General features: G+C 40.7%; 1 protein-coding gene across 1 annotated transcript in view; it reads left to right on the forward strand.

The window, feature by feature from the left end:
• The window catches only part of CCDC170 (coiled-coil domain containing 170), a 59,707-nt gene that overhangs the window by 30,988 nt on the left and 1,757 nt on the right, over window positions 1-26,962 (forward strand). The window contains exons 7-12 of the mRNA XM_075267652.1: window positions 5,957-6,142; window positions 9,349-9,666; window positions 12,629-12,829; window positions 15,798-15,971; window positions 18,099-18,341; window positions 20,734-20,970. Of these exons, the coding sequence (XP_075123753.1) occupies window positions 5,957-6,142; window positions 9,349-9,666; window positions 12,629-12,829; window positions 15,798-15,971; window positions 18,099-18,341; window positions 20,734-20,970 (1,359 nt within the window). The remainder of the gene's footprint in view (window positions 1-5,956; window positions 6,143-9,348; window positions 9,667-12,628; window positions 12,830-15,797; window positions 15,972-18,098; window positions 18,342-20,733; window positions 20,971-26,962) is intronic.

Raw genomic sequence — 26,962 nt, forward strand, 5'->3', positions numbered from 1 at the left:
TGTATATACAATATTTTATATATTATTACATGTAGAAAAAGTAATGATTCTGCAAACCATATTGTTAATTCCAGTTAAACTAAGAAGCGTGCATGAGATGTGATCATTTGCACTCATAGTGACAGCAATGCGCCAGTATGCATAAAGTGAAGTCATATTGTTGAAATATTTTTCATTAAATATGGAACATGGAGGCATTCAAAATAATTGACATATTTGCAAATTTTATTCAATGTACTCGGGCAAAAAATGTAATTATGTGGCATTTAGATATAGAAAATCAGAAGTAAGCCTCACACACACAACCAAGTATGCAAGCCTACTGGGTGCTGAATTTTTAAAGAAAGGCAGAGTGCTTACTGTGCTGCAGTTATTTCTATGGTGGATCTGTTCCTTTCCAATCTGATTTCATTGAGCAGGATAGGACCTGCTCTATAATTATTGGGATGGAACGAAGCATCAGCACCCCCCTTGGTTGTGTGGATGGGTCCGTAGAAAAAAGAAGATAAAGAAGTATCAGTAGCTGAGTAATCTGCAAATTGTGGCAATACACATGGAGAGATTTAGGGTATGTTCACACAGAGTTTTTTTCAGGCGGATTTTAACACGGAATCCACCTTAAAATCCGCCTGCAAAAATTACTTCAATGGGAGCTGCTTGCTTTTTTTTCCCGCTAGGTAGTAATGGAAACAAGAAGCGACATGACCTATCTTGATGCAGATTCCACAGCTGAGTCAGCCATGGCATCCGTGGCTGGAGATACTCTCCTGTTTAGGCCCATTCATTCAGGAATAATGTATTCCGCTCCTCCGTCCCCCCCCCCCTTCCCCCCGGAATAGCAGCATCGCTCCTGCCGCTGCTGGCTTCCTGCAGGGCAGGAGCGTAGCAATGTCTCAGGCCCCGGCACATGTGCCGGCATCTAACCCTCCCCGGCATCCGCCTTTCTATTACAGCGGATGCCGGGTCTGTATTGCGGCCACATTCGGACTATAAGACGCACCCTTCTCCCCCCCCCCAAATTTTGGGGGAAAAAAGTGCATCTTATAGTCCGAAAAATACGGACTATAAAAATATTTATGCATTTTTTAATACATTTTTATATAATTTTCATAAGTATAACAAAATCTAACAGTACAAAAGGAAGGCAAAGGTCTCAAAGAGACGGTTGCCAGTGGCATAAAGGATTACCTGAACCAGGACAGGGGAAATAGCAAAACGACCCTCATGGAGGGGATAGCAAATTAATAAAGATAGGGATTGACGGCAGAAAACAAGTAGGAGGGGAGAAAAAGAGAAAGAAAATATTTTATTTGCAAGTTCCTTTCCTAATATCTAAAAAATACAAAAGGGGGAAAGTCCATCTGGGAAGGATACCAACTCAATGTATATGATAGATAGGGTATGCTGACTTGTCCTACAGTATATATAGACACGAAATCTGTAGGAGGATGTGAAAGTGATGAGGGGAGTAGAGTTGCCAGATAGTGGGATGGTTGATTGACGCTCCCTCAGAAAGATGTACAGAAGAACCCATCTTGTTACAATCTAAGAAAAGACGCATTATTAGGAACCAGTTCTGCTACATAGGAGAGAGGGAATATTTGGATAGTGAGGAAGGATGGTCTACAGGCCAGACAAATTAAAGAGAGCCACATAGGGAATAAATATAATGGCGATGTGGCAGGGCATCAACATATTCGGGAGGGGCTACTCACAAACACTGCTGTCCAGGTGTATAGGCTGTTGGAGGGAGGAATGTTGTCTCCTCTATGTTCCTCTGGGAGGCAATTGGAGGAGGACAGTCAGGCCTCCAGGGTAATTCCAGTGCTGACGCAATCAGAATACTGTTCCTGAGGAGTGTGTGTACAAAAGGCATGGTAGAGATCCCTTCTTGCAAATCCATGACTATGTGATTGAGGAGGAGGTGGCAGAGAGAGATTGATGGAGTTTTTTCATGTTACAGGCATGTCTCTACTTGATGACACTCTTGTGTTGGCAATGGGTTATCTTGGTAGAAAATTGAGTAGATTGGAATTGTCCTGCTCAGCTATTGTCACTTGTGGAATCTCTTCCCGGATCAGATGGAGGAGCTGGGCAAGAAAGGTTATTGTCGCAGGCAGAATCATATTGGTGGGATTCAAGAGAGTGTCTCGGGGTGGTCTGCGTCAGTCCTATACTGTTTCAGGCTACCAGAGAGTGCGGACCAAGTAGACCATGGGCAAAGTGTGTAAATAATGTAGGCATTTTTAGAAGGTGTGGGATCAGTTTTTTTCTCCACAGGTTAGTTGTGCTTGTGCATTACATATCTGCTGTATAGTAGTTGTCACCCTGGGGCACAGGTGGCATACAGCCTCACTCTTCCATATCGATCACTCCTTTTTCTAATCTTGTCAAGTATAGCATTGCCGAAAGGTTAGTGTAAGCATAAGAGTGGTCACCATGACACTGAAAAGAAACACACACAGCAATGGTGTTGTTTAAGTATAAGGCCCGATTCATTTCTGCCCCCCCCCCCCGAACAGAAACCCAATCCACAATAAAAAGCAGTTACCTTATAATACCCGCGGACCCTATAGATTATAATGGGGTCCGTGTAGTTTCTGCACAATAAATGCAGAGAAATAAGTTCTCCTTGCAGCACTTTTCTCTCCACATTTTTAATGCAGAGAGGGGAATGAAATTGGCCAAATGCAGATGTGGACTGGACCTCAGAATTGTTATCTTGAATTTATATTTTTATATTACAGTCCTATGAAAAAGTTTGGGCACCCCTATTAATCTTAATCATTTTTTGTTCTAAATATTTTGGTGTTTGCAACAGCCATTTCAGTTTGATATATCTAATAACTGATGGACACAGTAATATTTCAGGATTGAAATGAGGTTTATTGTACTAACAGAAAATGTGCAATATGCATTAAACCAAAATTTGACCGGTGCAAAAGTATGGGCACCCTTATCATTTTATTGATTTGAATTCCCCTAACTACTTTTTACTGACTTACTGAAGCACAAAATTGGTTTTGTAACCTCAGTGAGCTTTGAACTTCATAGCCAGATGTATCCAATCATAAGAAAAGGTATTTAAGGTGGCCAATTGCAAGTTGATCTCCTATTTGAATCTCCTCTGAAGAGTGGCATCATGGGCTACTCAAAACAACTCTCAAATGATCTGAAAACAAAGATTGTTCAACATAGTTGTTCAGGGGAAGGATACAAAAAGTTGTCTCAGAGATTTAACCTGTCAGTTTCCACTGTGAGGAACATAGTAAGGAAATGGAAGACCACAGGGACAGTTCTTGTTAAGCCCAGAAGTGGCAGGCCAAGATAAATATCAGAAAGGCAGAGAAGAAGAATGGTGAGAACAGTCAAGGACAATCCACAGACCACCTCCAAAGAGCTGCAGCATCATCTTGCTGCAGATGGTGTCACTGTGCATCGGTCAACTATACAGCACACTTTGCACAAATAGAAGCTGTATGGGAGAGTGATGAGAAAGAAGCCGTTTCTGCACGTACGCCACAAATAGAGTTGCCTGAGGTATGAAAAAGCACATTTGGACAAGGCAGCTTCATTTTGGAAACAAAAATTGAGTTGTTTGGTTATAAAAAAAGGCGTTATGCATGGCGTCCAAAAAGAAACAGCATTCCAAGAAAAACACTTGCTACCCACTGTAAAATTTGGTGGAGGTTCCATCATGCTTTGGGGCTGTGTGGCCAATGCCGGCATCGGGAATCTTGTTAAAGTTGAGAGTCGCATGGATTCCACTCAGTATCAGCAGATTCTTGAGAATAATGTTCAAGAATCAGTGACGAAGTTGAAGTTACGCCGGGGATGGATATTTCAGCAAGACAATGATCCAAAACACCGCTCCAAATCCTCAGGCATTCATGCAGAGGAACAATTACAATGTTCTGGAATGGCCACCCAGTCCCCAGACCTGAATATCATTGAACATCTGTGGGATGATTTGAAGCGGGCTGTCCATGCTCGGCGACCATCTAACTTAACTGAACTTGAATTGTTTGTCCAAAATACCTTTATCCAGGATCCAGGAACTGATTAAAAGCTACAGGAAGCGACTAGAGGCTGTTATCTTTGCAAAAGGAGGATCTACTAAATATTAATGTCACTTTTCTGTTGAGGTGCCCATACTTTTGCACCGGTCAAATTTTGGTTTAATGCATATTGCACATTTTCTGTTAGTACAATAAACCTCATTTCAATCCTGAAATATTACTGTGTCCATCGGTTATTAGATATATCAAACTGAAATGGCTGTTATAAACACCAAAATATTTAGAACTAAAAATGATTAAGATTAATAGGGGTGCCCAAACTTTTTCATAGGACTGTATGTGACTTTTGTTTGTCAATATTACCATTTTCCATAGGGTCTATGTGAACTGTTTTTATGTTTGTTATACATTTTGTTTGGATATAATTATTAATAAAGATGTTTTTGTGGTTTGCAGCTATATAAGTATGTTCATTATTTTTTTCTGCTGGGGATTTTTCTATTTCCACAAGCTAACTAGTTTCTTCATTGTTTATTTCAAGTTACAATTTATAGTCTCATGAGAACTTTTTGTTTATTGAACACCCAAAATGCAAAAATAATGACGCCAATAACAAAAATATCGATTTTGAGCCCTCTGGCTAACTTCAGGGTGGAGGACCAAGATACAGTGGTCACCCCTTGCTGAAGATGAGGGCAATCTTTCTGTACCTAGTTGTCTGTCTAGGCTGCAGATAAAGCCTGTTCAAGGCTCAACAGTCTCAAGTTAAAGGGGTTTTCTGGCTCCCCAGTAGTTTTACATACTAATAACCTATCAACACCCAGCACCCAGACTTGGCATCGATTGAACTACCTCAGAACCCAGAGGCTACTGCGTGAGACAGGACCAGATGCATCTCTGCTCCTGTTGGTTCTAGTACTTGAATATGGAGCAGAGTTGCTTTCAGTTCCATCCTTCTCTGTAGCTTTTGGCAACCAGACCTGCACCTGAATCAGCTGATCAGTGTGAGGTCTGGCTGTTGGACTTCAGCTGATCAGATAATGATGACATATCCTGTTGATAGATCTTAAGTATTGACTGGGAGACTGGTAAGCTTCTTCAGCTCCTCCACGCAAATCTTTATACACCCTGTGAGAAGGTGACAGGCAGAGTGCTGGAGTCCCGCTATATCAGCCCCAGGTTTCTGACTTATGTGTGGTCCAGGGCAGGTCTGGGGTAGGCCTCAGCCCAGGTATGGGTCATAGTATCATTACTGGCCCATAAAAATCTGAAGAGCTTGCACTTCACGGCAGATCCAGGGAGTGAGAGGAGGTGTCTGAGTCTGTCCTGATACTCTGAGTCTGCTGAGACTGTTTTGTGCTTATTTGTTTGTTAGTAAGCTGTTAGTAATCCACATGCATAGTTTGCTTATTGTTTCCGTTTAGTTAGTAGCTCAAACAAGCAGGATTTTGTTTCTTATTGTTTGCCTGAAGTTAAGGCTGTATTTTATTTTGCTAATTTTTTTTTGTGCCTGATGTAAATGTTTATTTATTTATTTTGCTGTTTTTTTTTGTGTTCTTTTTAAATATACCGGTTCACTGCAAGATTTGTAGTTGGGTCCGCACCGCCAAGTTAATTTCCCCACAACCCACATATCACGCTTCAGACTTGTAATTCAGGATGCTTTACATCTTCAGTCACTCCATAATGTCTGCATTATAAATCCACATATGTTTTTTTCATGTTGATTTACATGCAGATTAAGGTGCATATTTGCCCATAGAATTGATATGGTTTAGAAAGATTTTCGTAAAATTTACATATATTCTTATTGCATCTTGTAAACTAGATTTTGGTTTGCCAAACTCCTTTTCCTCTACTTTGATCGAACATGCATAAGCAAACTGCAATACTTACATATAAACGAAAATGTAAGCTTGTTGCTTATCTCCTTTTAGGCAAGTGAACTCTACAAAGAGAATTCTACATTAAAAGGTAATATATCCACACTGGAGGAGACCATTAATGTCCATGAGACAGAATCGAAAGCCAGCCGAGAAACCATAATGAAGCTTGTCTCTGAAGTGAACAGAGAGAAGAAAAAAATTACATCATTTATCCAGCAAATAGAGACCCTCCATAAGGTCTGTATATAACGTCTCAGGGATTGTCATGGATTGTGTTTTATATGTTAGAAAAAAGAGCAAGGCACAGAATTAAAGATATGTATCTGGATCATGCTGTTTACTGTAGGCTATTACAATGTATAAAAACCACTGTCTTATGCTAATCTTTAAGTTCACAGTCAGGAAGAAATAATTTTATATTCTTCAAGAGCTACTTTTTTGAAAATGTTCTTTTGATACTTTCTTACTAGCACTGACTTCTTTCCTGAAGGAGCCCCTTCCTCAGCACATTACTAGTTGTTGGAGGAATGACAGCACGATAATATATTATCCAAAGGTCCAAAACGACACCTTAAAATTGCCCATGCACATTAGGTATAAATTGACTTTATTGGCAAAAAAAAGTGGTGTTTTAGAGTCACTGCAAAGTGGATGGGATTCTAGTAAATCCCAGCCACACATTGTAGAAAAATACGAGCAGCAGAAACTCTCACGGTTTTAGAAATCAAAGCATGTCAATCAATGGTCAATAACTAGGAATGGCTGGGGCCCCTGGCGAACTTTTGACACTTTGTCAGACCCAGGGTATTATAATCGGAGAGATAGGGGAGGATAAAAACATAAAAAACACTGTTACTTACCTCTCCTGGGCTCTGTTGCAGTCCCCGCTGTGGTCAGACATCTTCAATGATGGAAGAGATGTCACTTGAGCCAGGGCTTGCGTCATGCAAGCCCACCTCATGCGAAGTCTGGGACGTCACACAAGTAGTCCTTCTGGAGCCAGGAGAGGTAAGTAACAGTGTTTTTTTATGTTCCTTCACCTCCCTTGGGCCTATGATCATTATACTCGGGGGTCTGAAAAGACCCCCATGTATAATGATAGCGTTTGTGGGGTTCGCGTGCCTGCAGCCTCACTTACCCATCCTGGCTCCTGATTACAGCCGCCTCCACAGAAGGGGAAATGCCGGTGTCTGTGAGCAGAAGCCAGGATCAGTAATTAAATGGAGCCTATTATCTGCTGGAATTACTCCAACAGGCAATGCCCTATTTTAAAAAAAATGCAGCAGTAGCAGCTGCCACTCGGCCCCCTAATGTCCCGGGCCCTGTGGCAGCCGCTACCGCAGCTGCCCCGGTAGTTACGCTCCTAATGTCATTGAAATGCTGGCGGTTTCCCTATAGGTATAATGGAAGAAGAAAGTCTGCAAAGGAAACCTTTGCACACTTTCTGTGAAAAGTGTTGTGGAAAAAATGCAGTGCGTTGCAGCCGCTTTTTTTTCCCACAGTGCTTTTTTGCTGTGGGACACTACAAGGGGCCTTAGCCTTACATAGTATCTGTGGGACTAACTACTTCGTAGGACTAAGCCTCTGGGATGGTTTACACCAGACTACTTTTTTTTCTATGACTGGGTATGACTAACTGGGCTGTTCTCACTTTCTCTGTTCTTTGTACAGAAATCTGTTATGAGATGAATACACAGGTACAATTTACAATGGATTTAGTACTACATCTTTGTGTCTACCATATGACTGCAAAAAAGATCTTGAAGCTTATGAGGAATTCACAGAAAATATGTTTATAATATTGATAAGCTTTACTTTTTACATAAAATAACTTTATTTTTCTGAAATTGTAATATCCCTAATAAGATAAGATGATCCTTTATTAGTCCCACAATGGGAAAATTCAGTGTGATACAGCATCATGGATAGTCACACTCAACTAACTGAAATATCTATTCCTTTGTTTGGTTCTTCTAAAGTGGACCTTCCACCACCTTCACCAATATCACCTGTTTGCATCCTTCAATAGCTGCTGCTCCACCTGATTCTGACATAATTGATAAGTTTTCTGTAGTGCTGCCATTCCTAAGCACTTAGTACTGTAATTTTGAGCCCCAATATGCAAATTAGACTTTCTACTGTCAGGTGGGCGGTCCTCAGCTGTAGCAGACAGCCCAGGACCTCCGATCTGATAATAGAAAGCCTAATTAGTATATCAGGAATGAAAACTAAGTGCATGGATTACATTCTTCAATAGGTGTCATTCCACTGATTCCAGTTGGCAGTGGTGGAGGTGGTGAAAGTACCTTCTTTAACGTGGTCTATACATTGACAGGATTTCCTGGCCCAAACCCATTCAGAAGACCAGGGTTTCTTGCCTCATACTGATGTATGATGCTAGGAGTTCCTGCCTGCCTCTGACTTTACTTTCCCACACTGTATATACACAGTCCAGTCATAATAATGTAACCACTGCCTACTTTTAACGTTAAATAACCAATCGCAGAAGGCATGTGCCATCAGCCATCTGGGTGCACTCATCATTGTGGAAGGCACGATGGATCAGCACAAGTATGCATCTATCCTTGCGGACCATGTTCACCCCTACATGCAAATTGTTTTTCCTAAGGATGATGGCATCTTCCAGCAGGACAATGCGACGTGTCATAAAGCTCGCAGTGTACGTGTGTGGTTCGAGGAGCACAAGGACGAGTTTACCGTACTCCCTTGGCCAGCAAATTCCCCAGACTTGAACCCAATCGAAAATCTGTGGGACCACCTCAATCGAGTTGTTCGCGCCATGGATGCGCAGCTGTATAACCTAGCGCAGCTGGCCACGGCACTGGAGTTGGCATGACTCAACATCTCAGTGAACATCATCACAACATCCCCTCTCTTCCTGCACGTCTCGCAGCAGTCCGCTCTGTGAAAGATGGTTATTCTGGATTTTGACAGGTGGTAACATTAATGTGACTGGACTGTGCAGAACAAACAATAGAGCCAAGAGGGGCCAGTGCCTCCTAGCATCATAGATCACTATGGTACAATGAGTCCTGGGCTCCTGATTGGGTTCAGGCCAGGAAATCCTGCCCATGTACACCCTTGATTTTCTAGCCTGGATCCCCCTCCCCACCATGTGCATGATGCCTTAGGATTTATTTCCAATAGGTAGACTTGTTGCAGACATTTCTGTGAATATATATTCCTCCCGTAGCAACCACATTCAGAGGGATGGAGCTGATTTTTGGTCACAGATCACTAGGAACATAAACAGGCCACTAGGTACATAAAAATACAATTTACGCATCTCCACCCACTACAATGAGAATTATTTCTTTATGAAAATATGACAGACACATGTGTCTACCTCCATTTTTAAGAATAAGTTGTGTGTGTTGCAGAAAGAAATTATAGGATTTTTGTCATTCTGTTCTTTATTTCAGAATTTAGAAAGTGTTACTGATGCCAAACAGGTTCTTGAAAAGGAGATGAAAATCCTAACAGATAGATTAAATGCATCGCATCGAGCCTTGGAGGCCAGCAAACAAGAACTACACCAGGTGAAGAAGAGCACTGCTGAGCTAGATGTGACAATGAAGAGCAGTTTGGGAGAAGCCAAAGCAGTAAAAAGCCTACATGAATCCTTTAAGGAAGAACTTGCAGCCGCTCTGAGTCGGGACACTGCGACTGTGAAACCAAAAGAAGAGTCCATCTTGGAGAGAATACGGAACTTGAACAGTAGAACAGAAAACAAACAAATTGTAAGTTTTTCTTTCAGTTATTTTGTAGTGTTTTGTAATTTAAAAAAAAAAATGCCGCAGGATTGTTGCCTGTCAATTTGCAGTGGCTAACCTACTTGGAACGGGGCAAAATAAGGGTATCATGGTACCAGTGCTGCTCAGAAAGTGGAGGGACAAACACTGTAGCAAATTTATATTTGTTAATCAATGGATCCAATCCACAGTATAAGGTCCTGCAGAGCACAGTAAAATGTCCTATAGTAACACAAAGTATAACGTCCCACAATGACCCCACATGGTATAATGTTCTAGTAGAATGAAAAAAAAATTAAATACTCCCCTCACTCCTGCTCCAGCTGCTGTCTATGATGTGATTCAGGCCTCAGGCCTCTTCCGGCTTTTGGTCTGAGTTGTCGTGGCCTTGCTTCGGAGGCACAGTGACATCATTGTGCTACCTGCGCCACTGTTCCATTCACTCATAGGCTACAGGCTTAAAGTGGCCTGTATCTTATGAGGGAAAATGTGAGACTGGAAGAAGCCATAGACTTCTATGATCCACTGTGGTAACCATCTATATTGGCAGATAACGGTGCAGTTGATTATGAGATTGGGTTATAATGAGGGCAATTACTGATTTGACTCACAGCTTCAGGCCCTGGGCATTAATCGAAATTGCCCTCACTAGCGTATAATCCACCCCTGCATAGGATAATATTTGTCACAGATGCCCTACTGCTGTGGTTCTGAAGCTACGTGGATCCCTGTTACTTTCCACCCACAGTAAATGCCTCGAGATGTCCTATCAGCAGATTATTGGGCTTTGTATCATACCATAATAAAAAAAAATAATAAAACTGCCTTCTTAAATTGTTGTATATGGCTGGTGAATGTTAAAGAGAGTGTTATTCTCTATGTACACGCCTCTACATTATTCTTGCAATAGGCCATGTTTTCTTAAAACATGCAAAATCAAGCAGTGTAGGTATAACCAAGTGTGAAATCCATTTCTCTAGAATCCAGTAGGTGGCAATGCAGTATATAAAGTGGAAGAAAAGGTTTTCTTGCAGCTCAGAATGTAAAATATAAAAACTCATTTTCTTTCTCACTTGACATGCATTGTTTATTGGATTCACAATTCATTCATGTTGTGAAATGGGGCATTTACATGTTCAGGTGTTTGAAGCCGAAACCAAGAGTGAATTGAAAAAGAAAAAAGTAAAAGAGTAGTAGCAGCAGTCTTGTATACTTTCTCTCCCCTTATGATGGACACCCTGTCGGGGCTTCAAGAGCCAAATCTAAAATACCTTTAGAACATATAAATGCAGCATTAGAGTGTATATAATACCTATGACAGCATTCATGTTTTCAGCTCTCAGCAGTATGTGTTCTTCACACAATAGGGCAGATTTATTGTTTTTATGTCTTTTGTATAGATTTACTTAAAGGGGTTTTCCAGGCAGAAAATATATATTTTTTCCTTTTAGAGAGGTCTGTTAGTGCTAGTAATGGGTTAATAAGTACAGCAATATACCTTTAGAAGTGTTTGGAGTGATTTCTGGTTGCTGCTGCATCCTCTGCATTTGTTTACTTGGTGTAACTTCCTGATGTGCAGCTTCCTGTGTAGCTTCTACACTAGTTCCCTCTCACTCAGCCCCCTCCTCTCTCACTCCGTTAAACTCCTCCCTCCCTGTCTCACTAGCTAAACTTTTCTGCCCACTACTCTTCCCTCCCCCCTTCTCCTGTCTCACTAAGCCCAGCTATCCTGCCCATTACTAACCCCTCCCACCCTCCCCTGTCTCTCTAGCCTATCAATCCCGCCAATTACTAGCTCATCCCCCCATCTCCCAAGCTAAACTATTCTGTTCACTACTAGCAGCGAGGAAGAGGGAAGGAGCCGTTCCTGGACACAGGAAGGCTTGGTAAGTATTGATGGGGATGGTCAGGGGGAGAGTAATGGTGACGTTCCATTTCAGAAGCAGTGAAATGGAGCATCACCGGATTATCAGAAAGTGTCCCTGGGGCAGTCATATAACCGCTCCAAGGATATGGGTACTTATAGATTTTTTTTATTGAAGTAAATTAAAAGTTAGGCAAGGGTAGGGGGTTTAATTCTTAGTTTATCCTGGACAACCTCTTTAACCTGTGTAATTTTCATGTGATTTATGAACAGGCTTCAGCATCGGACGGTTAGGAACTGACATTTATACATTTCCATTATAACTTAAGCCATAAACTGGTATCAGTTATAATGAATATGTCCCTGTGCCACTCCCTGTCTACTCCACTACCTGCCCTGCTCCACCACATTGCTCCACATTCCCATGTGTTGATTGAGACTTGGAAGAAGGAACCTTGGACTGAATGTGCACCACAATATCACCCCTCTATGACAGAAAATTGGGGTAGTGGGATTGTTAAATCTCCCCAGTGTCCGAAAATGTGTCTAATCTAAACGGCTCATGTTTGAGAAATCTGATACGTCTAAAGACACTTTTGTCTAGTTTTATATAACCTTTAGTTTAACTTATTCTGTGCTTAACTTTTACACCAAAACATATGTCAGTCACCTTGAATAATCGTAGGGCATTTTGCTTCAAGCATATACAAGTACATGTTGACCATACGAGCCTAGGTGATGTAACTGAAAACCACAAAACCAGTACTTACCACTTCTAAGGGGGTGTAATTCATCTACAACCTGTTTTACAAGACACACTGAAATGTAAAACAACCACTCCCAAAACAATAACAAAGGTGTTTTTTTTGTTTTGTTTTTTTTAGCAAATTATATTCCGGAGATAAATCCTATTTTATCTATGGGTCTGCATTGTTTTCAGTCCACGCAGGGGTATTTTCTAGTATCTATGATGGTGCACAAAGTTTTTGTCTACACTATATTTAAGCATTTAGATATTTTTACAACTTTGCTAAAGGTTATAATTTGGTATGGAAGTTGACACTTTTATCCTTATTCGTTTTGTAGATGGTAACTCAGCTGGAAAACAAGGTCTGCAAACTGAATGAGCAACTGCAGAACCAGTCAGATCTGCACCAGGAAGCTCTATTTAGAGCTAGGAAAGCGGAGCAGCAACTTGAAGACCTGTGGGCACGACTGAAATTAGCTGAAGGAGAACTTGTTTCTGGAGATGTGATGCGGGACAATCTAAGTTATGAAAAGCAAAAGGTAAGATGGTATTAAAAAGAAATTCATATTAAATATTTATGTGAGTGAGCGTAAAAATATCATTAAAATATGTAAATACAGGGAGAACATACAAACTCCATGCATACTAGGTCACATTTAAAACCAGGACACCAGCACTTTAAGGCAACAGTGCAGTGGTGGAACTACTAGCAGGTAACAAGCCCCATTTACTTACCTTTCCCAGAGATCGGTAAGTAAATAGGGCCGTGGCAAGAATAATTGTTAGGCAAACCTCTTGAAATTTGTTCAAAACTGCTATTATTATAGTCTGGGATCACTTCAGCCCTGAGGAGGTGAGTAAATATAAAAAACAGTGTTACTCACCTCTTCTGGGATCTGGTACAGGTCTTCAGACCTCTTTAATGACATCATAGACTTCTCATGGGTAAGACCAATCTCACGGCGCTGGTCTAACCCACGTCTGTGATGTCACTGAAGACACAGCAGGGAGTCGCGCCAGAGCCCAAGAGAGGTGAGTAACACTGTTATTTATTAGAGATGAGCGAGTACTATTCAAAACTCTCGTTTCGAATAGCACGCTCCCATAGGAATGAATGGACACAGCCAGCACGCAGGGGGTTAAGTTGCCGGCCGCTTCCATTCATTCCTATGGGTGCTCGCTCATCTCTATTATTTATGTTTCCTCGCTTTCCCAGGGACTCCCATCATTAAACTCTGGGGTCTGAAGAGATCTTAATCCTTAATAATATTATGAATGTGAAAGTTTGTATGTTTGTATGTTTGTTCCTCAATCACGGCCGAACGGATTACAGTGAGATTTCACACATTCCTAGAATGGTGCCCGGAAGGAAACATAGGCACCTTACCATGCCCGTAGATTACCGTAGCAATGAAAGCACGGTTGGCGGAGGCTGAAGGACCTGAGATTACGTCATCGCAGGCCTTTACTCTGAACTCCGATTGGAGCAAGCGATGGAGGGGGCGGAGCTGTAGAGACTCACGCCGGCCGCAGAGCCATCATGCTGGGATCAGATGTGACCGGCCGATAAAGGGGGCAGAGCTATCGCCGCTCAAGCCAGCCGGCGTCACGGGGGGAGTCGGGGGGGCAGGGTAGCAGATGGCGGGGGAGGGGTGGGAGGGAAGTCCGGGGTCTCCAATGGGGGGAGGCCAGGATGGCGGGGGGGGAGGGCAGGGTCGCAGGGGGGGATGGGTAGGTGGGGTCGCGTTTCGTAGGGGGGAAGGCTGGGATTACATTAGGGGGTGGGAAATGGGAGGCCAGGGTGGGCCGGGGTGGGACGTAGAGGCGGCCGCAAGGCAATGGGGGCCAGCCGGGGCCGCACTGTGTCGGGCAGGGCGGGAACCAGGCCGTGGACGAAGTCTCGGGTATTGCTAGTGTATAATAATAGTGAACCCCAAATTTTTGCAATATTTGCAATGAACACTGTAGGGGCCACTTTGGGACATTATAATTTATGAGAAGGCCACTATGAGACATTATACTTTGTGAATGGGCCACTATGAGACATTATAGTGTGCGCAAATGAGTCGTTATACAGTGTGGAGGCCAGGAAAGAGGGTGCTATGCCATGTGCGGTGGGTGTTCCAAGTCAAAAATTTTCTATATACACCCCTGCAGCAGTGCTAAACTACTGATTGTAGTTTGTAAGCTCTTGCGAGCAGGGCCCTCAGTCCCATTGTGTGAAATGACGTTCTTTGTTATGTATCTGTCTGTATTTGAACCCTACAAATTGTACAGTGCTGCGGAATATGTTGGCGCTATATAAATAAATTTTATTATTATTATTATTATTATTATTACTGAGCCACTTTGCCCAAATATCAGTTGAGTGATATCCTTGTGAGGTATACCTGAAATCTATGCCAGTCATGGATTACAATTCTGGCACATGGGACTGCACATATGTTATTAATAGGCTGGAACCTTTAAAAGGTTTTTTAAGGCTGTAATGTCTAGCTCCGCTTACTCTCAGGCAGTGGCATTATGTCCGTTGGTCACATAGTCATGTTGCAGCGCAGTTACATTCAAATGAATGGGTCTGAGCTGCGATACCTAGCACAGCCACCATATAATGAACGGTGCCATTCTTGGTAAGTAGTGAAGGGGTGACAACAATCAATATCAATCAATATCACAGTCCCGGAAGACCATTTAATAATTCAGGTGCAGCTCACACCAGTGGGGAAATCATTAAGACTGATGTACAAAATCCAGTCTTAATAAATTTTCTCCACAGTATTATACAGTGATCTGTGCGTCACAGGAACACGAGAGTCTCAGGCCGGGTTCACATCAGGCCTGAAACTGGGCAGGAGACAGAAACCTGCAGGCATTTTTCAAACCCATTCATTTGAAAAATGTGTCCGGTCGTGAGCGCTGGTGAGCATTCTTTATAGAAGATGAACAGTCTTTTAGGCTGAGGCCCAACATTGCGGAAATGAATCTTTTTGTTGCAGATTTTGCTGCAGTTTTTTGAGCCAAAGCCAAGAGTGGTTGCAAAGGGAATGGGAAATCTATAGGAAGTACTTATACTTCCACCTTCTGCTCATTCAACCGCAACAAAATCTGCAACAAAAAAAGCTTCATCCCCACAACGTGGAATCTTAGCCTTAAAATGACTGTATTATGGCTCCATAAAAACGTTGTTTATCAATGAATTTCTGAAAAATCATTATGGTTGAGATTTTCCGTTTTCATCAAGTAATGTGTATTGGCACGTTGAGACATTAGTTGTAGAATTGTTGTGTTTCACATTTTACATTAGTTGGTAGATTGCCATCTGCTATGGATGTCACCATTCAGAGATGAATAAATATTTGATATGTGATGTAATCTGTCATATGCTGAAAGTTCTTCTCATTATGTACATATGATGACAATCTTCTGGTTTTACATAGTCACAAAATAAGTTATTACTAAAACTCATCTCAACATTTTTCACTTTTCTACCTCTGATACTTCCTACAGTACATGAAGTTCTTGGAACTGCTGTCAGATAAGATGAAGTTGGAAAGAATAACTGCTGATGTAGGCTTTGACATGCGTCTGGATGCCATCCTTGCCCGGGCAGATCAGTTGGTCAAATTAGAATCAGATGCTATCATTGGGAACAAGACTCTCGCTCAGAGTTTGCAAAGGAAGGTATAAAAATGAGAATATGTCACAAAATTTTTGCACTGAACTTCGGCATAGTTTGCTTCACATGGGAATATTATGGGAATGACGTGTAGTTATGTTAACCCCTTAGCGACATACGAATAAGCAATAACACCAAACCTGCGTTTAACCCCTTAGTCACCATGGTCAATAGCAATCGCAGGGGCTTTACGATGGCTTACTTTTAGAAAGTGTTTTTATTGTGCAATAGTTCTAAAATACAGCTATACAGAATAAAGGTAAAACAGTATTTATGCAACGAATGGCACAAAGTTCAAAACTCAAAAAATGAAATAAGACATAAAAAACACCTGTTTGTGTTTTCAGTTCTCCACTGAAAGGGTCAATGAAATTCAATCAATAAGTTTTATGTACCCAGCATGGTGCCATTGACAATCATAACTACTTCCACAAAATAACCCACATAAAGCAAATGGCAACAGAAACAAAAGGATAAAAAAATAATTTAAAAAATTGCTTGGTCCTAATGGTCAGTAATTAGCGAAATTGGTTAAGATAACAAGTCACTGTGACGAATCTCCTTTAGTTGCTGGGCCACGTTGGTGTTGTACATGATATCACAAAAACTTTACTGTAGTAAGGAAAAGCACCGGACATATACTACTGAAAGTGTAAGATTAGGGCGACATGTAGACTTTGACCAAGATGGGATAATCTCAAAAAATCTTTCACAAACAGGTGATTTTTCATTGCTTTGCGGTTACAGTATGATACATATATGATAATATTACAGAATGTCCCTACCTCCCAGAGACATACTGTCTTGTATCACTGTGTAATCACTATGGGGCAGTATGTCACTGGAAGGTAACGTAGATAAATATAATGCTAGACGTCCCTCTCCCTACATAGTGCTGGGCAGGGAAATTGGTTGTGAGAATATAGGCTTAGCCTCAATATAACTGAAAGTATCATCAAAGTACCTAAGCTTCTTTTCCAGATTTGGATGTGCCCCTTTATTTTTTTCTTTGCACCATATTTTTTGTATGGGCTACTTATATATTTATGTAAATTTATCATATCCCCCTTGTCAAGACTAAACAAATGTAAATTTGACTTTTTTTCTGGTAATTGAGATCCTCTATGCTCCTCATCATTTTGTAGGATTCTGCTATGGCTAAACCAGAGCAAACTCACCCTTAGGCTAAGACCAGGGGCCAGAAACGCCATGCTAAAGCGCTGCGGGAACAACCGCGGCGGGAATGCATTGCGGTTCTTCCCACAGCACTTTGAACAAAAAGTTCACAGAGTTTTCCTCTGTAGACATTCTGTTACCATTATGTCTACAGGAAAAGCGCCATTTTTGGAAATCGCAGCGTGCCCGTTCTGCAGTTTTAAACGCAAAGTGGACATGGGATTTGCATGAACCCCATCCACTTTGAAGATACTGCACAATGCCGTGATTTCACTATAGGTATAACAAAATCAGTAAGTCCGCAAAGGAAAATTCTGAGGACTTTCTGTGAAAAATAGTGCAGAAAAACCATGATGGTTTCTGCCACATCTTGTCCTGCAGCTCTTTTTGGCTGTGGCCTGCTACGTTAGGCCTTAGCCTAAGGCGCCATTTTGTGGAAACACAGCTTTTTTTGTTGCAGATTTTGTTGTAGTTTTTTGACAGAAATCCAAGAATGTCTAGAAAAGGAATAGGAAATATATAAGAAGTTCTTATCCTTCTATCTTCTGCTCAATCCACTCCTGGTTTTGGCTCAAAAAAACGCAACAAAATCTGCAACAAAAAAAGGTAATGTGGGGCCTCAGCTTCAAGGTGGTTTTTCACATACAAAAACACACATTTGTAACAGTTTTACATGCAGGTTGTTTTTTTTTTTGTTTTTTGTTTTTTACACCAAACCAGATGTGGACTTAAACAGAATGAGGAATATAACGGAAGGATTTATAGTGTTGGAGCCACAAATGTTGGCTTTAGCTCAAAGAACCGCATCTGTAGTTGTGTCTGTGAAAACACATAGTAATTTTGCAAGACAGTCCGGGAAAATAGAATGTGACAGGTATGATTGTGTTAAATCTAGTATGATTTTCCTTACTTGCAAATGAAGAAGTGCAATTCTCTTTACTAATATTTTAATTTAGTTAAAAGAACAGAAGGAAAAGTTTGACAGCAAGGAGCTACATATGGAGCTTCTGAGGAAAAAAATCGCCCAGTTAGAAGAGGAAAAACAAGTGCGTACAGCTTTGGCAGTGGAGAGAGATGAGGCTAACCTGACTGTCAGGAGGCTGCAGAAGAAGGTGGAGAGGCTGCAGAAGGAACTGAATACAGCTCAGGAAGCCGTCACCGAACTAAAATCCAGACTTTCAGATTCCAACGAGTTAAAGGCAAGTTTAACATAAATTTGGAGACAATGTATGCCAGAACCCCTGTTCTAAATTCCAGACATTTTACTTGAAGCAATCTGCCATCATCAATGTGATAATGTATAACTTACTAATAGGGTTGAGTGATCGGGATCAGAAAAGATCGGATTGCGATTGGCGATCGAGTAAATTTCACGATCACAATCGGAATTCCAATCCCGATCTTTTTAGGCGGGATCGAGGTCGGAGGTTATTTCCCACAATGCTTTGCTACTGGCCAAGCATTGTGGGAAACGCTAACAATGTTAGCTAGGTCCCATAGGAATGAATGGATGTAGCAGGCACACAGCCTGTGCCGGCGTCCGACCGCTGAACCCTCTCTAGTAGCTAACACTTATCTGCACAGATCGCTGGTCCGGTCCCCGCTGTTCTCGGTCCTCTTCTCGCCTCGTTGCCTCCCAGGTTAGTGTTACAGACTTAGGAAGGAGGTGGGGCTTGTGGCTTAGTACCCGCCCACACTCTCCTAAGCCACAAGCCCCACCTTCTTCCTAGGTCTTTAACACTAACCTAGGAGGCGGGGGGCAGCGAGGTGAGAAGAGGACTGAGAACAGCGGGGACCGGACCAGCGATCTGTGCAGGTAAGTGGACATCAGGGGGGACTAAGTAGCCAGAGGATTTTTTTTTAATCACTATACAGCGTGGATAAATAACACAATTTTATGGATAGTGCAGACTTATATACTCATGTGGGGATACCTAACATATTTGTTTATTCATTTTACTTCACATTATGTATTTTTAAATATAAGGTGTGTTTGTTTGTTTTTTTTGTTTTTTGTTTGTTATTTTATTAGTCTGTTTTTTAAACTATGTGTGTATTTTTTTTTTATTTTTTTTTTTACTTTTTACATATTCCACAAGGGAATTTGAAGCTGGGATCTCTGATTCTCAGTGCAATGTCCTGCAATATGTAATATTGCAGAACATCACACATTAGTTCTTAAGGGAACTGTGCATAGACTGTGGCTCGGCCTCCTGGCTGCCATGGCAATCTCTCATAAACCCTGTGGGGCGGGAGGCAATCTTCCAACTCTGGTAGCTGGTCCCAGCCCTTGGGTGTGTAAGGGGGAATTCACACGGAGTAAAGTGGAGCGCGATCTGGCACGTATACGGCATGTCAGCAGTTTGCGCGCTCAAAAAGATCCCATTGATTCCAATGGGAGTTACGAGCGTATACTCAAAATTACAGGTGCAAAATTACGCGGCGTATACGATCGTAACTCCCATTGAAATCAATGGGATCTTTTTGAGCGCGCAAACTCTGACACGCGTATACGTGCCAGATCGCGCTAGATTACTCCGTGTGAATTTCCCCTAATAGTACAGGGCAGAGTGGGAAGGGGTCAAGGAAACTAAAACCTGAAATAGTGCACAACATCTATACTTTTCTGTGATCGATTTTCAGTTTTCCATATTAACCATCTTCTTTGGAGAAGACCACTCCCTAGAAGACCACTTTTCATACAATCTGTAATACAATCTGTAATTCTATTATCTCTTTGTACCCCAGACAACCCCTTGTTAGTACAGACAGTTCAAGGTGATGTCAGACAATGTACCTGGATGTGGCTATAGACACATCTAGACCCCGGCTGCCAGTGCTTTTACATAGAGAAGTTAGATATAATTACTGACAACGTGCTAACAGAAAAGTGCATGGCCAGTAACTAATTCCAGCTGAAATTAGTCAGAGCTGTCGCTTACAGAGAAGTGAGAGCACAATAAGGCTAGATGTGACTGTAGCTGTATTCCTATACACTGTCTGACACCACCCTTAGGGTGCATTCACACTGAGTAAACGCTAGCTTATTTTGTAAAGTAAAATTACACTTGTAAATTTTGCTATCCCATTGACTTCAATGACATTTTACAGGCGTATTTTTACAGGCGTATTTTTTACAGGCGTATTTTTTACAGGCGTATTTTTACACTTGTAAAAAAATATCATTGAAGTCAATGGGATAGCAAAATTTACAAGTGTAATTTTACTCTACAAAATAAGCTAGCGTTTACTCAGTGTGAATGCACCCTTAGTCTTCATGACAATAACTTGCTCAGAGGCTTATTAAATGCTGGGAGAATTGCTAATAAAATGGGTCTTTACTGTACTTCTGTATGCCATCAAGCATTGCTTCTAGAGGAACTCTAGATTTAGCCCCTGATATGGAGTATCTATAAGTATATATCTATAAATAAGTATTATTAAATAATGTTATTCATTTCAATGACAGAGTAAAGTCTCTGCAGACAAATAAACATGTTGCTTTCCTGCAGAAGTTTTGTAGGCTGCAATTTTGCATGGGAAATAATTTAAGATTTTTTTTTAATTTATATGTGACCTTTATATTGTCAGATCAAGACTTTGGAACAGCACAAAACTATTGAACAACTGAGCAAATCTCTGGATGATCTAGAGAGGGTTAAAAGCAAAACTCATAAGAAACTAATTTCTGTTAAATCGGAATTAGACTATACAGAACGGGAAGCTAAAGAGGAGAAAGATAAAGCAACCAATTACATTGAAGTAATCACCAGTGAGCTGAAGACGCTTAAGACAACCTTAGAAGAGGTTTCCAAGAGGGAAAAACAGGTAATATATCTAGATTTATTTACCTTTAATGTTATATGATCAGTATCCTCTAAAACGATAGAACTAGGAGAGTAACACCTTGCATTGGTTGCTCAGAAACATTGTTGCTACCAAAACATATTGGCAAATTACCAGTTATCTCCTACAATTAATTCTAATATGGCTGCACTTCCTCTTTTCTATGTTACTGCGACAAAAATGGCTGCCGCAGAAAGATAGACAAAATATAATTATTTTGTATGTAATATAATTATAAAACTTTGTTGCTTTTCTGCTGGTTTAGTAATATATACGCACAAATATATGTAGGGCACAGTCTAGAGGTAGAAAAACAAGATAATGCAAAGACTTTTGCCAAAAATTATATTTAAAAAAAAAAAAGTTTATCAAAATTTTATTGAATTCATATTAAAAAAACATAACATATTAGGTAAAAGAGGAAAAAAACACATCCAAAAGACAATGCATGTGGGAAAGAATGGCATGCAATATAAACAATAATACAAGGGATATCCAAGTTCAAATACAAAGTGTATAACAATTTTAAAGATTGCATATAAGCAATGTACCTTTGAACAGACTGAAAATTCAGTCAATAAATAAAGCTTAATATGCACAGACCCTTATAAATAGAGTGCAGTAATGTCATATCAGTACCCTACCATGCAGGTGATGCATTGATCCAAATTGGTATAACTAAATAGTACACCTGGCCCCGCAAAAAGTTATGTCTTATGCATAGAAATATAAAAAAAAGTTATGGGTGTCAGAATATGGTGGCACTAAAAAAAAATTGTATTTATTTATTTGCAAAGCTTAGGATTTTTATATAAAATCCTAAACAATCATTAATTATTATTTAAATTTATTTAGGATTATTAATAATTAGGACTAAATTTAGGATTTAGGACTAATTATTCAATCCCTAATTGTTTGTTTTAATGTCATTTTAACATTTTTTTTACATTTCACTGAAAATGAACTCATCGCATTAGGAAGTACAATTTGTTTGGCAAAAAAACAAGCCCTCATACATCTTTATTAACAGAAAAATATGAGAGAGAGGGAGTAAAAAAAGCAAAAATGAAAATTTTGTGTGGCAGAAAGGGGGAAAAATAGGTGGTCTAAAACAGTTAACTTGTTACATTTCTAAAAAGACTCATCTCTTCTAGGTGATATATTAAGGACACAATGGAGCTCATGTTTCAAAAGTTACTTGGTTTCAAGGGACGGTTTGTGTCATATACATTTAGCTGACAATTCACAGGTCTTCTCAGGGGCATAACTACCAGGATAGCAGTGATAGCGACTGCCACACGGCTCGGGACATTAGGGGGCCCGGCAGCATCCACTACTGCTGCCTTTTTTTTTTTTTATAGTCCGTTACCTGCTGGATTGGTAAGTGAGCCCATGAAACCCCCGAGCATAATGATTGGAAGGCTAGGATAGGTGAGGGAACGTAAAAACCGCTGTTACTTACTTACCTCTCCTACGCTTCAGCAGGCTTTGGGCTTACTTGGTGACGTCACAGACATCACGTGGCCCAGGCTAGTGTCATTATGCGTCGCCATGTCAGCCTGAGTCAGGTGACATCTGGTCCATCATTGAAGATGGCCGACATCACCAAGAAGGACCTCAGAGTATAATAATTATTCATGGGTGGTCCACAATGGGACATAATACTGGGTGCAGGGGCCACTATAGGGTATAATACTGTGTGCAGTAGCCACTATGGGGCATAACACTGTGTGTATGGGCTACTATGGGGAATAATACTGTGTGCAGGGGCCACTATGGGGGATAATACTGTGTGCAGGGGACCCTATGGGGGATAATACTGTGTGCAGGGGCCACTATGGGGGACAATACTGTGTGTATGGGCCACTATGGGGAATAATACTGTGTGCAGGGGCCACTATGGGGGATAATACTGTGTGCAGGGGCCACTATGGGGCATAATACTGTGTGCAGGGGCCACTATGGGGCATAACACTATTTGTATGGGCCACTATGGGGAATAATACTGTGTGCAGGGGCCACTATGGGGCATAATACTGTGTGCAGGGGCCACTATGGGGCATAATACTGTGTTCAGGGGCCACTATGGGGCATAATACTGTGTTCAGGGGCCACTATGGGGCATAATACTGTGTGCAGGGGCCACTATGGGGAATAATACTGTGTGCAGGAGCCACTATGGGGCATAATAATGCGGGCAGAAATGTGGGGGAGAGGGGGGTTGTTCAAGGTCTTCCGGGAGGGAGGGGCATGTCAAAAGTTCCCTGTCATTCGAGGTTATGCCACAGGGGTCTTGGCTATGAGAAATTACATTGTTGTGATATGTATACTGCATCATAATGTACAGCGAATGGCAATACATAGCCTCAGCATAAATTCAATATGGATAGTAGGTATCAGTTATATGGTCAGCCTGATCATTAAAAAAAACTTTTTTTTAAAGTGTTTGCTTTATGACTGCAATTTAGTTTGTTGATTTAGTAATGTGAATTGTTTTAAGCAAGACTTTCAGAGATGTTTTATCTAGGTTCACTAACAAGTTACACAATTGGATTAAACAGCAGCTGGAACCTTTTCAGCCTGGCCATGAAAATTCTAATTCTCTGCTTTTCTTGTTTACTTTTAACCCCTTAACATTCAGAATCAATATCTTAGCTATCTATCAGCACAGTCGTGTTTAGCTGCTTTGTCAAATCATCTCTGCCTCTTTTAGTGACCTATAGAAGGTTTATATTATAATAAAAAGATATATATAAAATAGGTTTCAGCCATAAACGGCCTCTGGAGAAATTTATATTTCTATAAGAAGCTCACCCCTGTAACCAAGACATGCATAGAAGAAATTGTCACATGTACTGTAAGACCCAGACATTTCTGTTATACAGGGGACATGGCGTCAGATACAAGTTGAGTCCAGAGGCCTTCAGAGAAAGCCCTCACTGATTAATAGAAAAATTAGACTCGTGCCAACCAGAGCTGAGCCTTTATTTCTTAGAGGGAACCTGGAGTGGACTCACATTACCTTGTATACTTTGTATACATGTATATAAGGCTCTCCTCAATGTTGATCAAGTATACCTAAGCACAATATCTAAATCACAATATTCAATTGTCAAATTTGGTCAGATTGTATGTTAATTACCGTATATACTCGAGTATAAGCCGACCTGAATATAAGCCAAGGCCCCTATTTATACCACAAAAAACTGGGAAAACTTATTGACTCGAATATAAGCCTGGGGGGGGGGGGGGGATGCAGCAGCTAATGGAAAATTTCAAAAATTAAAATGGTCGGAGTTTTTGCAGTGCTCCTGTTAACCCCTTTCTGACGGGATTAACCCCTCTTCTATATTCAGTAGACCGGGCACTCTCAGACACAGGGATACCTAATGTGTATGTGTTTCAAAGTCATTTTCTACTTTTGCATGTATTCTGGGAAAAGAGTGATTTACAACTTTTTTTTTTGTAAAGCTTCTTTTTTTTTTTTCCACTATTTTATGGGAGATTCTATACATTCATATTGTGGCTGGTCATAGACCCCCCCCCCCAAAAAAAAAAAAAAAAAAAAAAAATTTTTTTTTTTTTTTTTTGCTGACTCAAGTATAAGCCGAGGGGGTTTTTTCAGCACAAAAACTGTGCTGAAAAATTCAGCTTATACTCAAGTATATACAGTATTTATATATATATATATATATATATATATATATATATATATATATATTAGCTTTCAGATTAATGAAATATTTCTGCTAGAAATATATATTTCAATAACATATGAGATAGGTAGAATGTCTCCCTTCCCAGACCAGAAAGCAACACGATGAGAAAGTAATCTAACAACCAATTACAAACATGGTTAAAGTATAACTCCCATTTTTTCGCTATAGTGTTGGGGGGTGTTTGGTGACCATTTTTGTAATATACTTTATTACCCAATCTAAATTCCTTTTTATTATAATATACACTGTACATCCTCCTTAGCAACCCTATAACTGAGCTGTTATTAGGGTAAATCCATACGCAGTTATATTGTGAACATGCAGAGCTGAAGCATTCACAAAAGGAAGCATAGTCCCTCAAAATGGCCGTATCTTCTGTTTTATACCACCTAGAAAAATGATACTCAGCTTTCATATGATGCCAAGATTTAGGAACTAGCTAACAAATCTGAGATATCATTAGTGAAAAACTCACTTGGGAATTTCAACTTAATATGAAGCATTTCTTTTATGCTACATATAAAATCACATTACCAACTGTGTTTTTAACTAGTGATATCTCAGGTTATGTTATACACAGTCCAGTCTCGATTGGGTTCAAGTCCAAGGAATTTGCTGGCCAAGGGAGTACGCTAAACTCATCCTGGTGCTCCTCGAACCATGCACGTACACTGCGAGCTTTATGACATGTCGCATTGTCCTGCTGGTAGATGCCATCATCAAGAGGAAAAACAATTCGCATGTAGGGGTGAACATGGTCAACAAGGATAGATGCATACTTGTGCTGATCCATCGTGCCTTCCACAATGATGAGTGCACCCAGATGGCTGATGACACATGCCTTCTATGATTGGTTATTTAACGTTGACGTCAAAAGTAGGCAGTGGTCACATTAATATGACTGGACTGTGTAGCTAGTTCTTAAATGTCATCTTTCTTATGATAACGGAACCATCTCCCTTTGGTAAATGCTTTTTGCTCTATGTAACACATTGAGTATCTATGTACGGACAGTATACTTAGATTATTGCTTATAAGAACCTCACAGCCTGTTTTCTAATAAAAAGCTATTACAAAAATGGTCACCCCCCCAATACAATAGCAAAGTGAAGAAAAAGTTACATTTGAGTTACACTTTAAGTCAGCAGTAAGGGACAATGGGACACAGAGAGCAAGTTGTGAGAAGATCCCCTGGTGATCAGCTGTTATTGACAGGGAAGTCCTGCAATGCCTGCTGCAAGGGAAATGTAACATAAGTATTACATGGGGAATATGGACATGAGAGATGTAAACTGCTCCTACAGGAAATACAGATTATCTGTATGAGACAACTGTCTTTAACCCCTTCCCGACATGCGCCGTAATAGTACAGCGCATGTCGGGTGTGTAACTATGGCGACCGCCCGGGAGCCGGGCGGCCGCCATAGCCGCCGGGTGTCTACTGATCGGACTGATCGGAGACATTAACCCCTCCGGCGCCACGGTCGAAGGGTCCAGGGCCGATGTCACGTTGTCACTTTACAAGGCTCCCAGGCTTGTCTGCAAGCTCTTTCTTTTGCAGGCTTGTCTATGCAGCCTGCAAAAGAAAGGGCTCGTTCACACGGAGTAAACGCGGCACGCGTTTACTCCGTGTGAACGAGCCCAAAGGATGATTTTTTGCAATGCATTGCAATGCATTAGCATTGTAATGCATTGCATTAGTGATCAGACCCCCTGGGGTTCAACACCCCTAGGGGGTCTAATAAATGCAAAAACATTTTTTAAAAAAAAGTAAAAAAAATATAAAAAAATATAAAAAGTATTAAAAATTCAAATCACCCCCCTTTCCCTAGAACACATATAAAAGTAGTTAAAAACTGTGAAACACATACATGTTAGGTATCCCCGTGTCCAAAATCGCCCGCTCTACAAATCTATAAAAATATTTTTCCTGTTCGGTAAACACCGTAGCGGGAAAAATAGTCAAAAGTGCCAAACCGCCGTTTTTTCACTGTTTTGATTCTGATAAAAATTTGAATAAAAAGTGATCAAAGCAATAACATTTCCCGAAAATGGTAGAATTAAAAAGTACACCCAGCCCCGCAAGAAAAGACGCCCTATGCATCCCCGTACACTGACGTATAAAAAAAATTACGGCTGTCAGAATATGGTGACTTTTAGAAAAAAAATTTTTTAACACAGATTTGGATTTTTTTAAAGGGGTCAAAATGTCAATAAAACCATATAAATTTGGTATCCCTGGAACCGTACCGAAA

This window comes from Leptodactylus fuscus, chromosome 3 (genome assembly GCF_031893055.1).
Source record: "Leptodactylus fuscus isolate aLepFus1 chromosome 3, aLepFus1.hap2, whole genome shotgun sequence".
Taxonomy (NCBI): Eukaryota; Metazoa; Chordata; class Amphibia; order Anura; family Leptodactylidae; genus Leptodactylus; species Leptodactylus fuscus.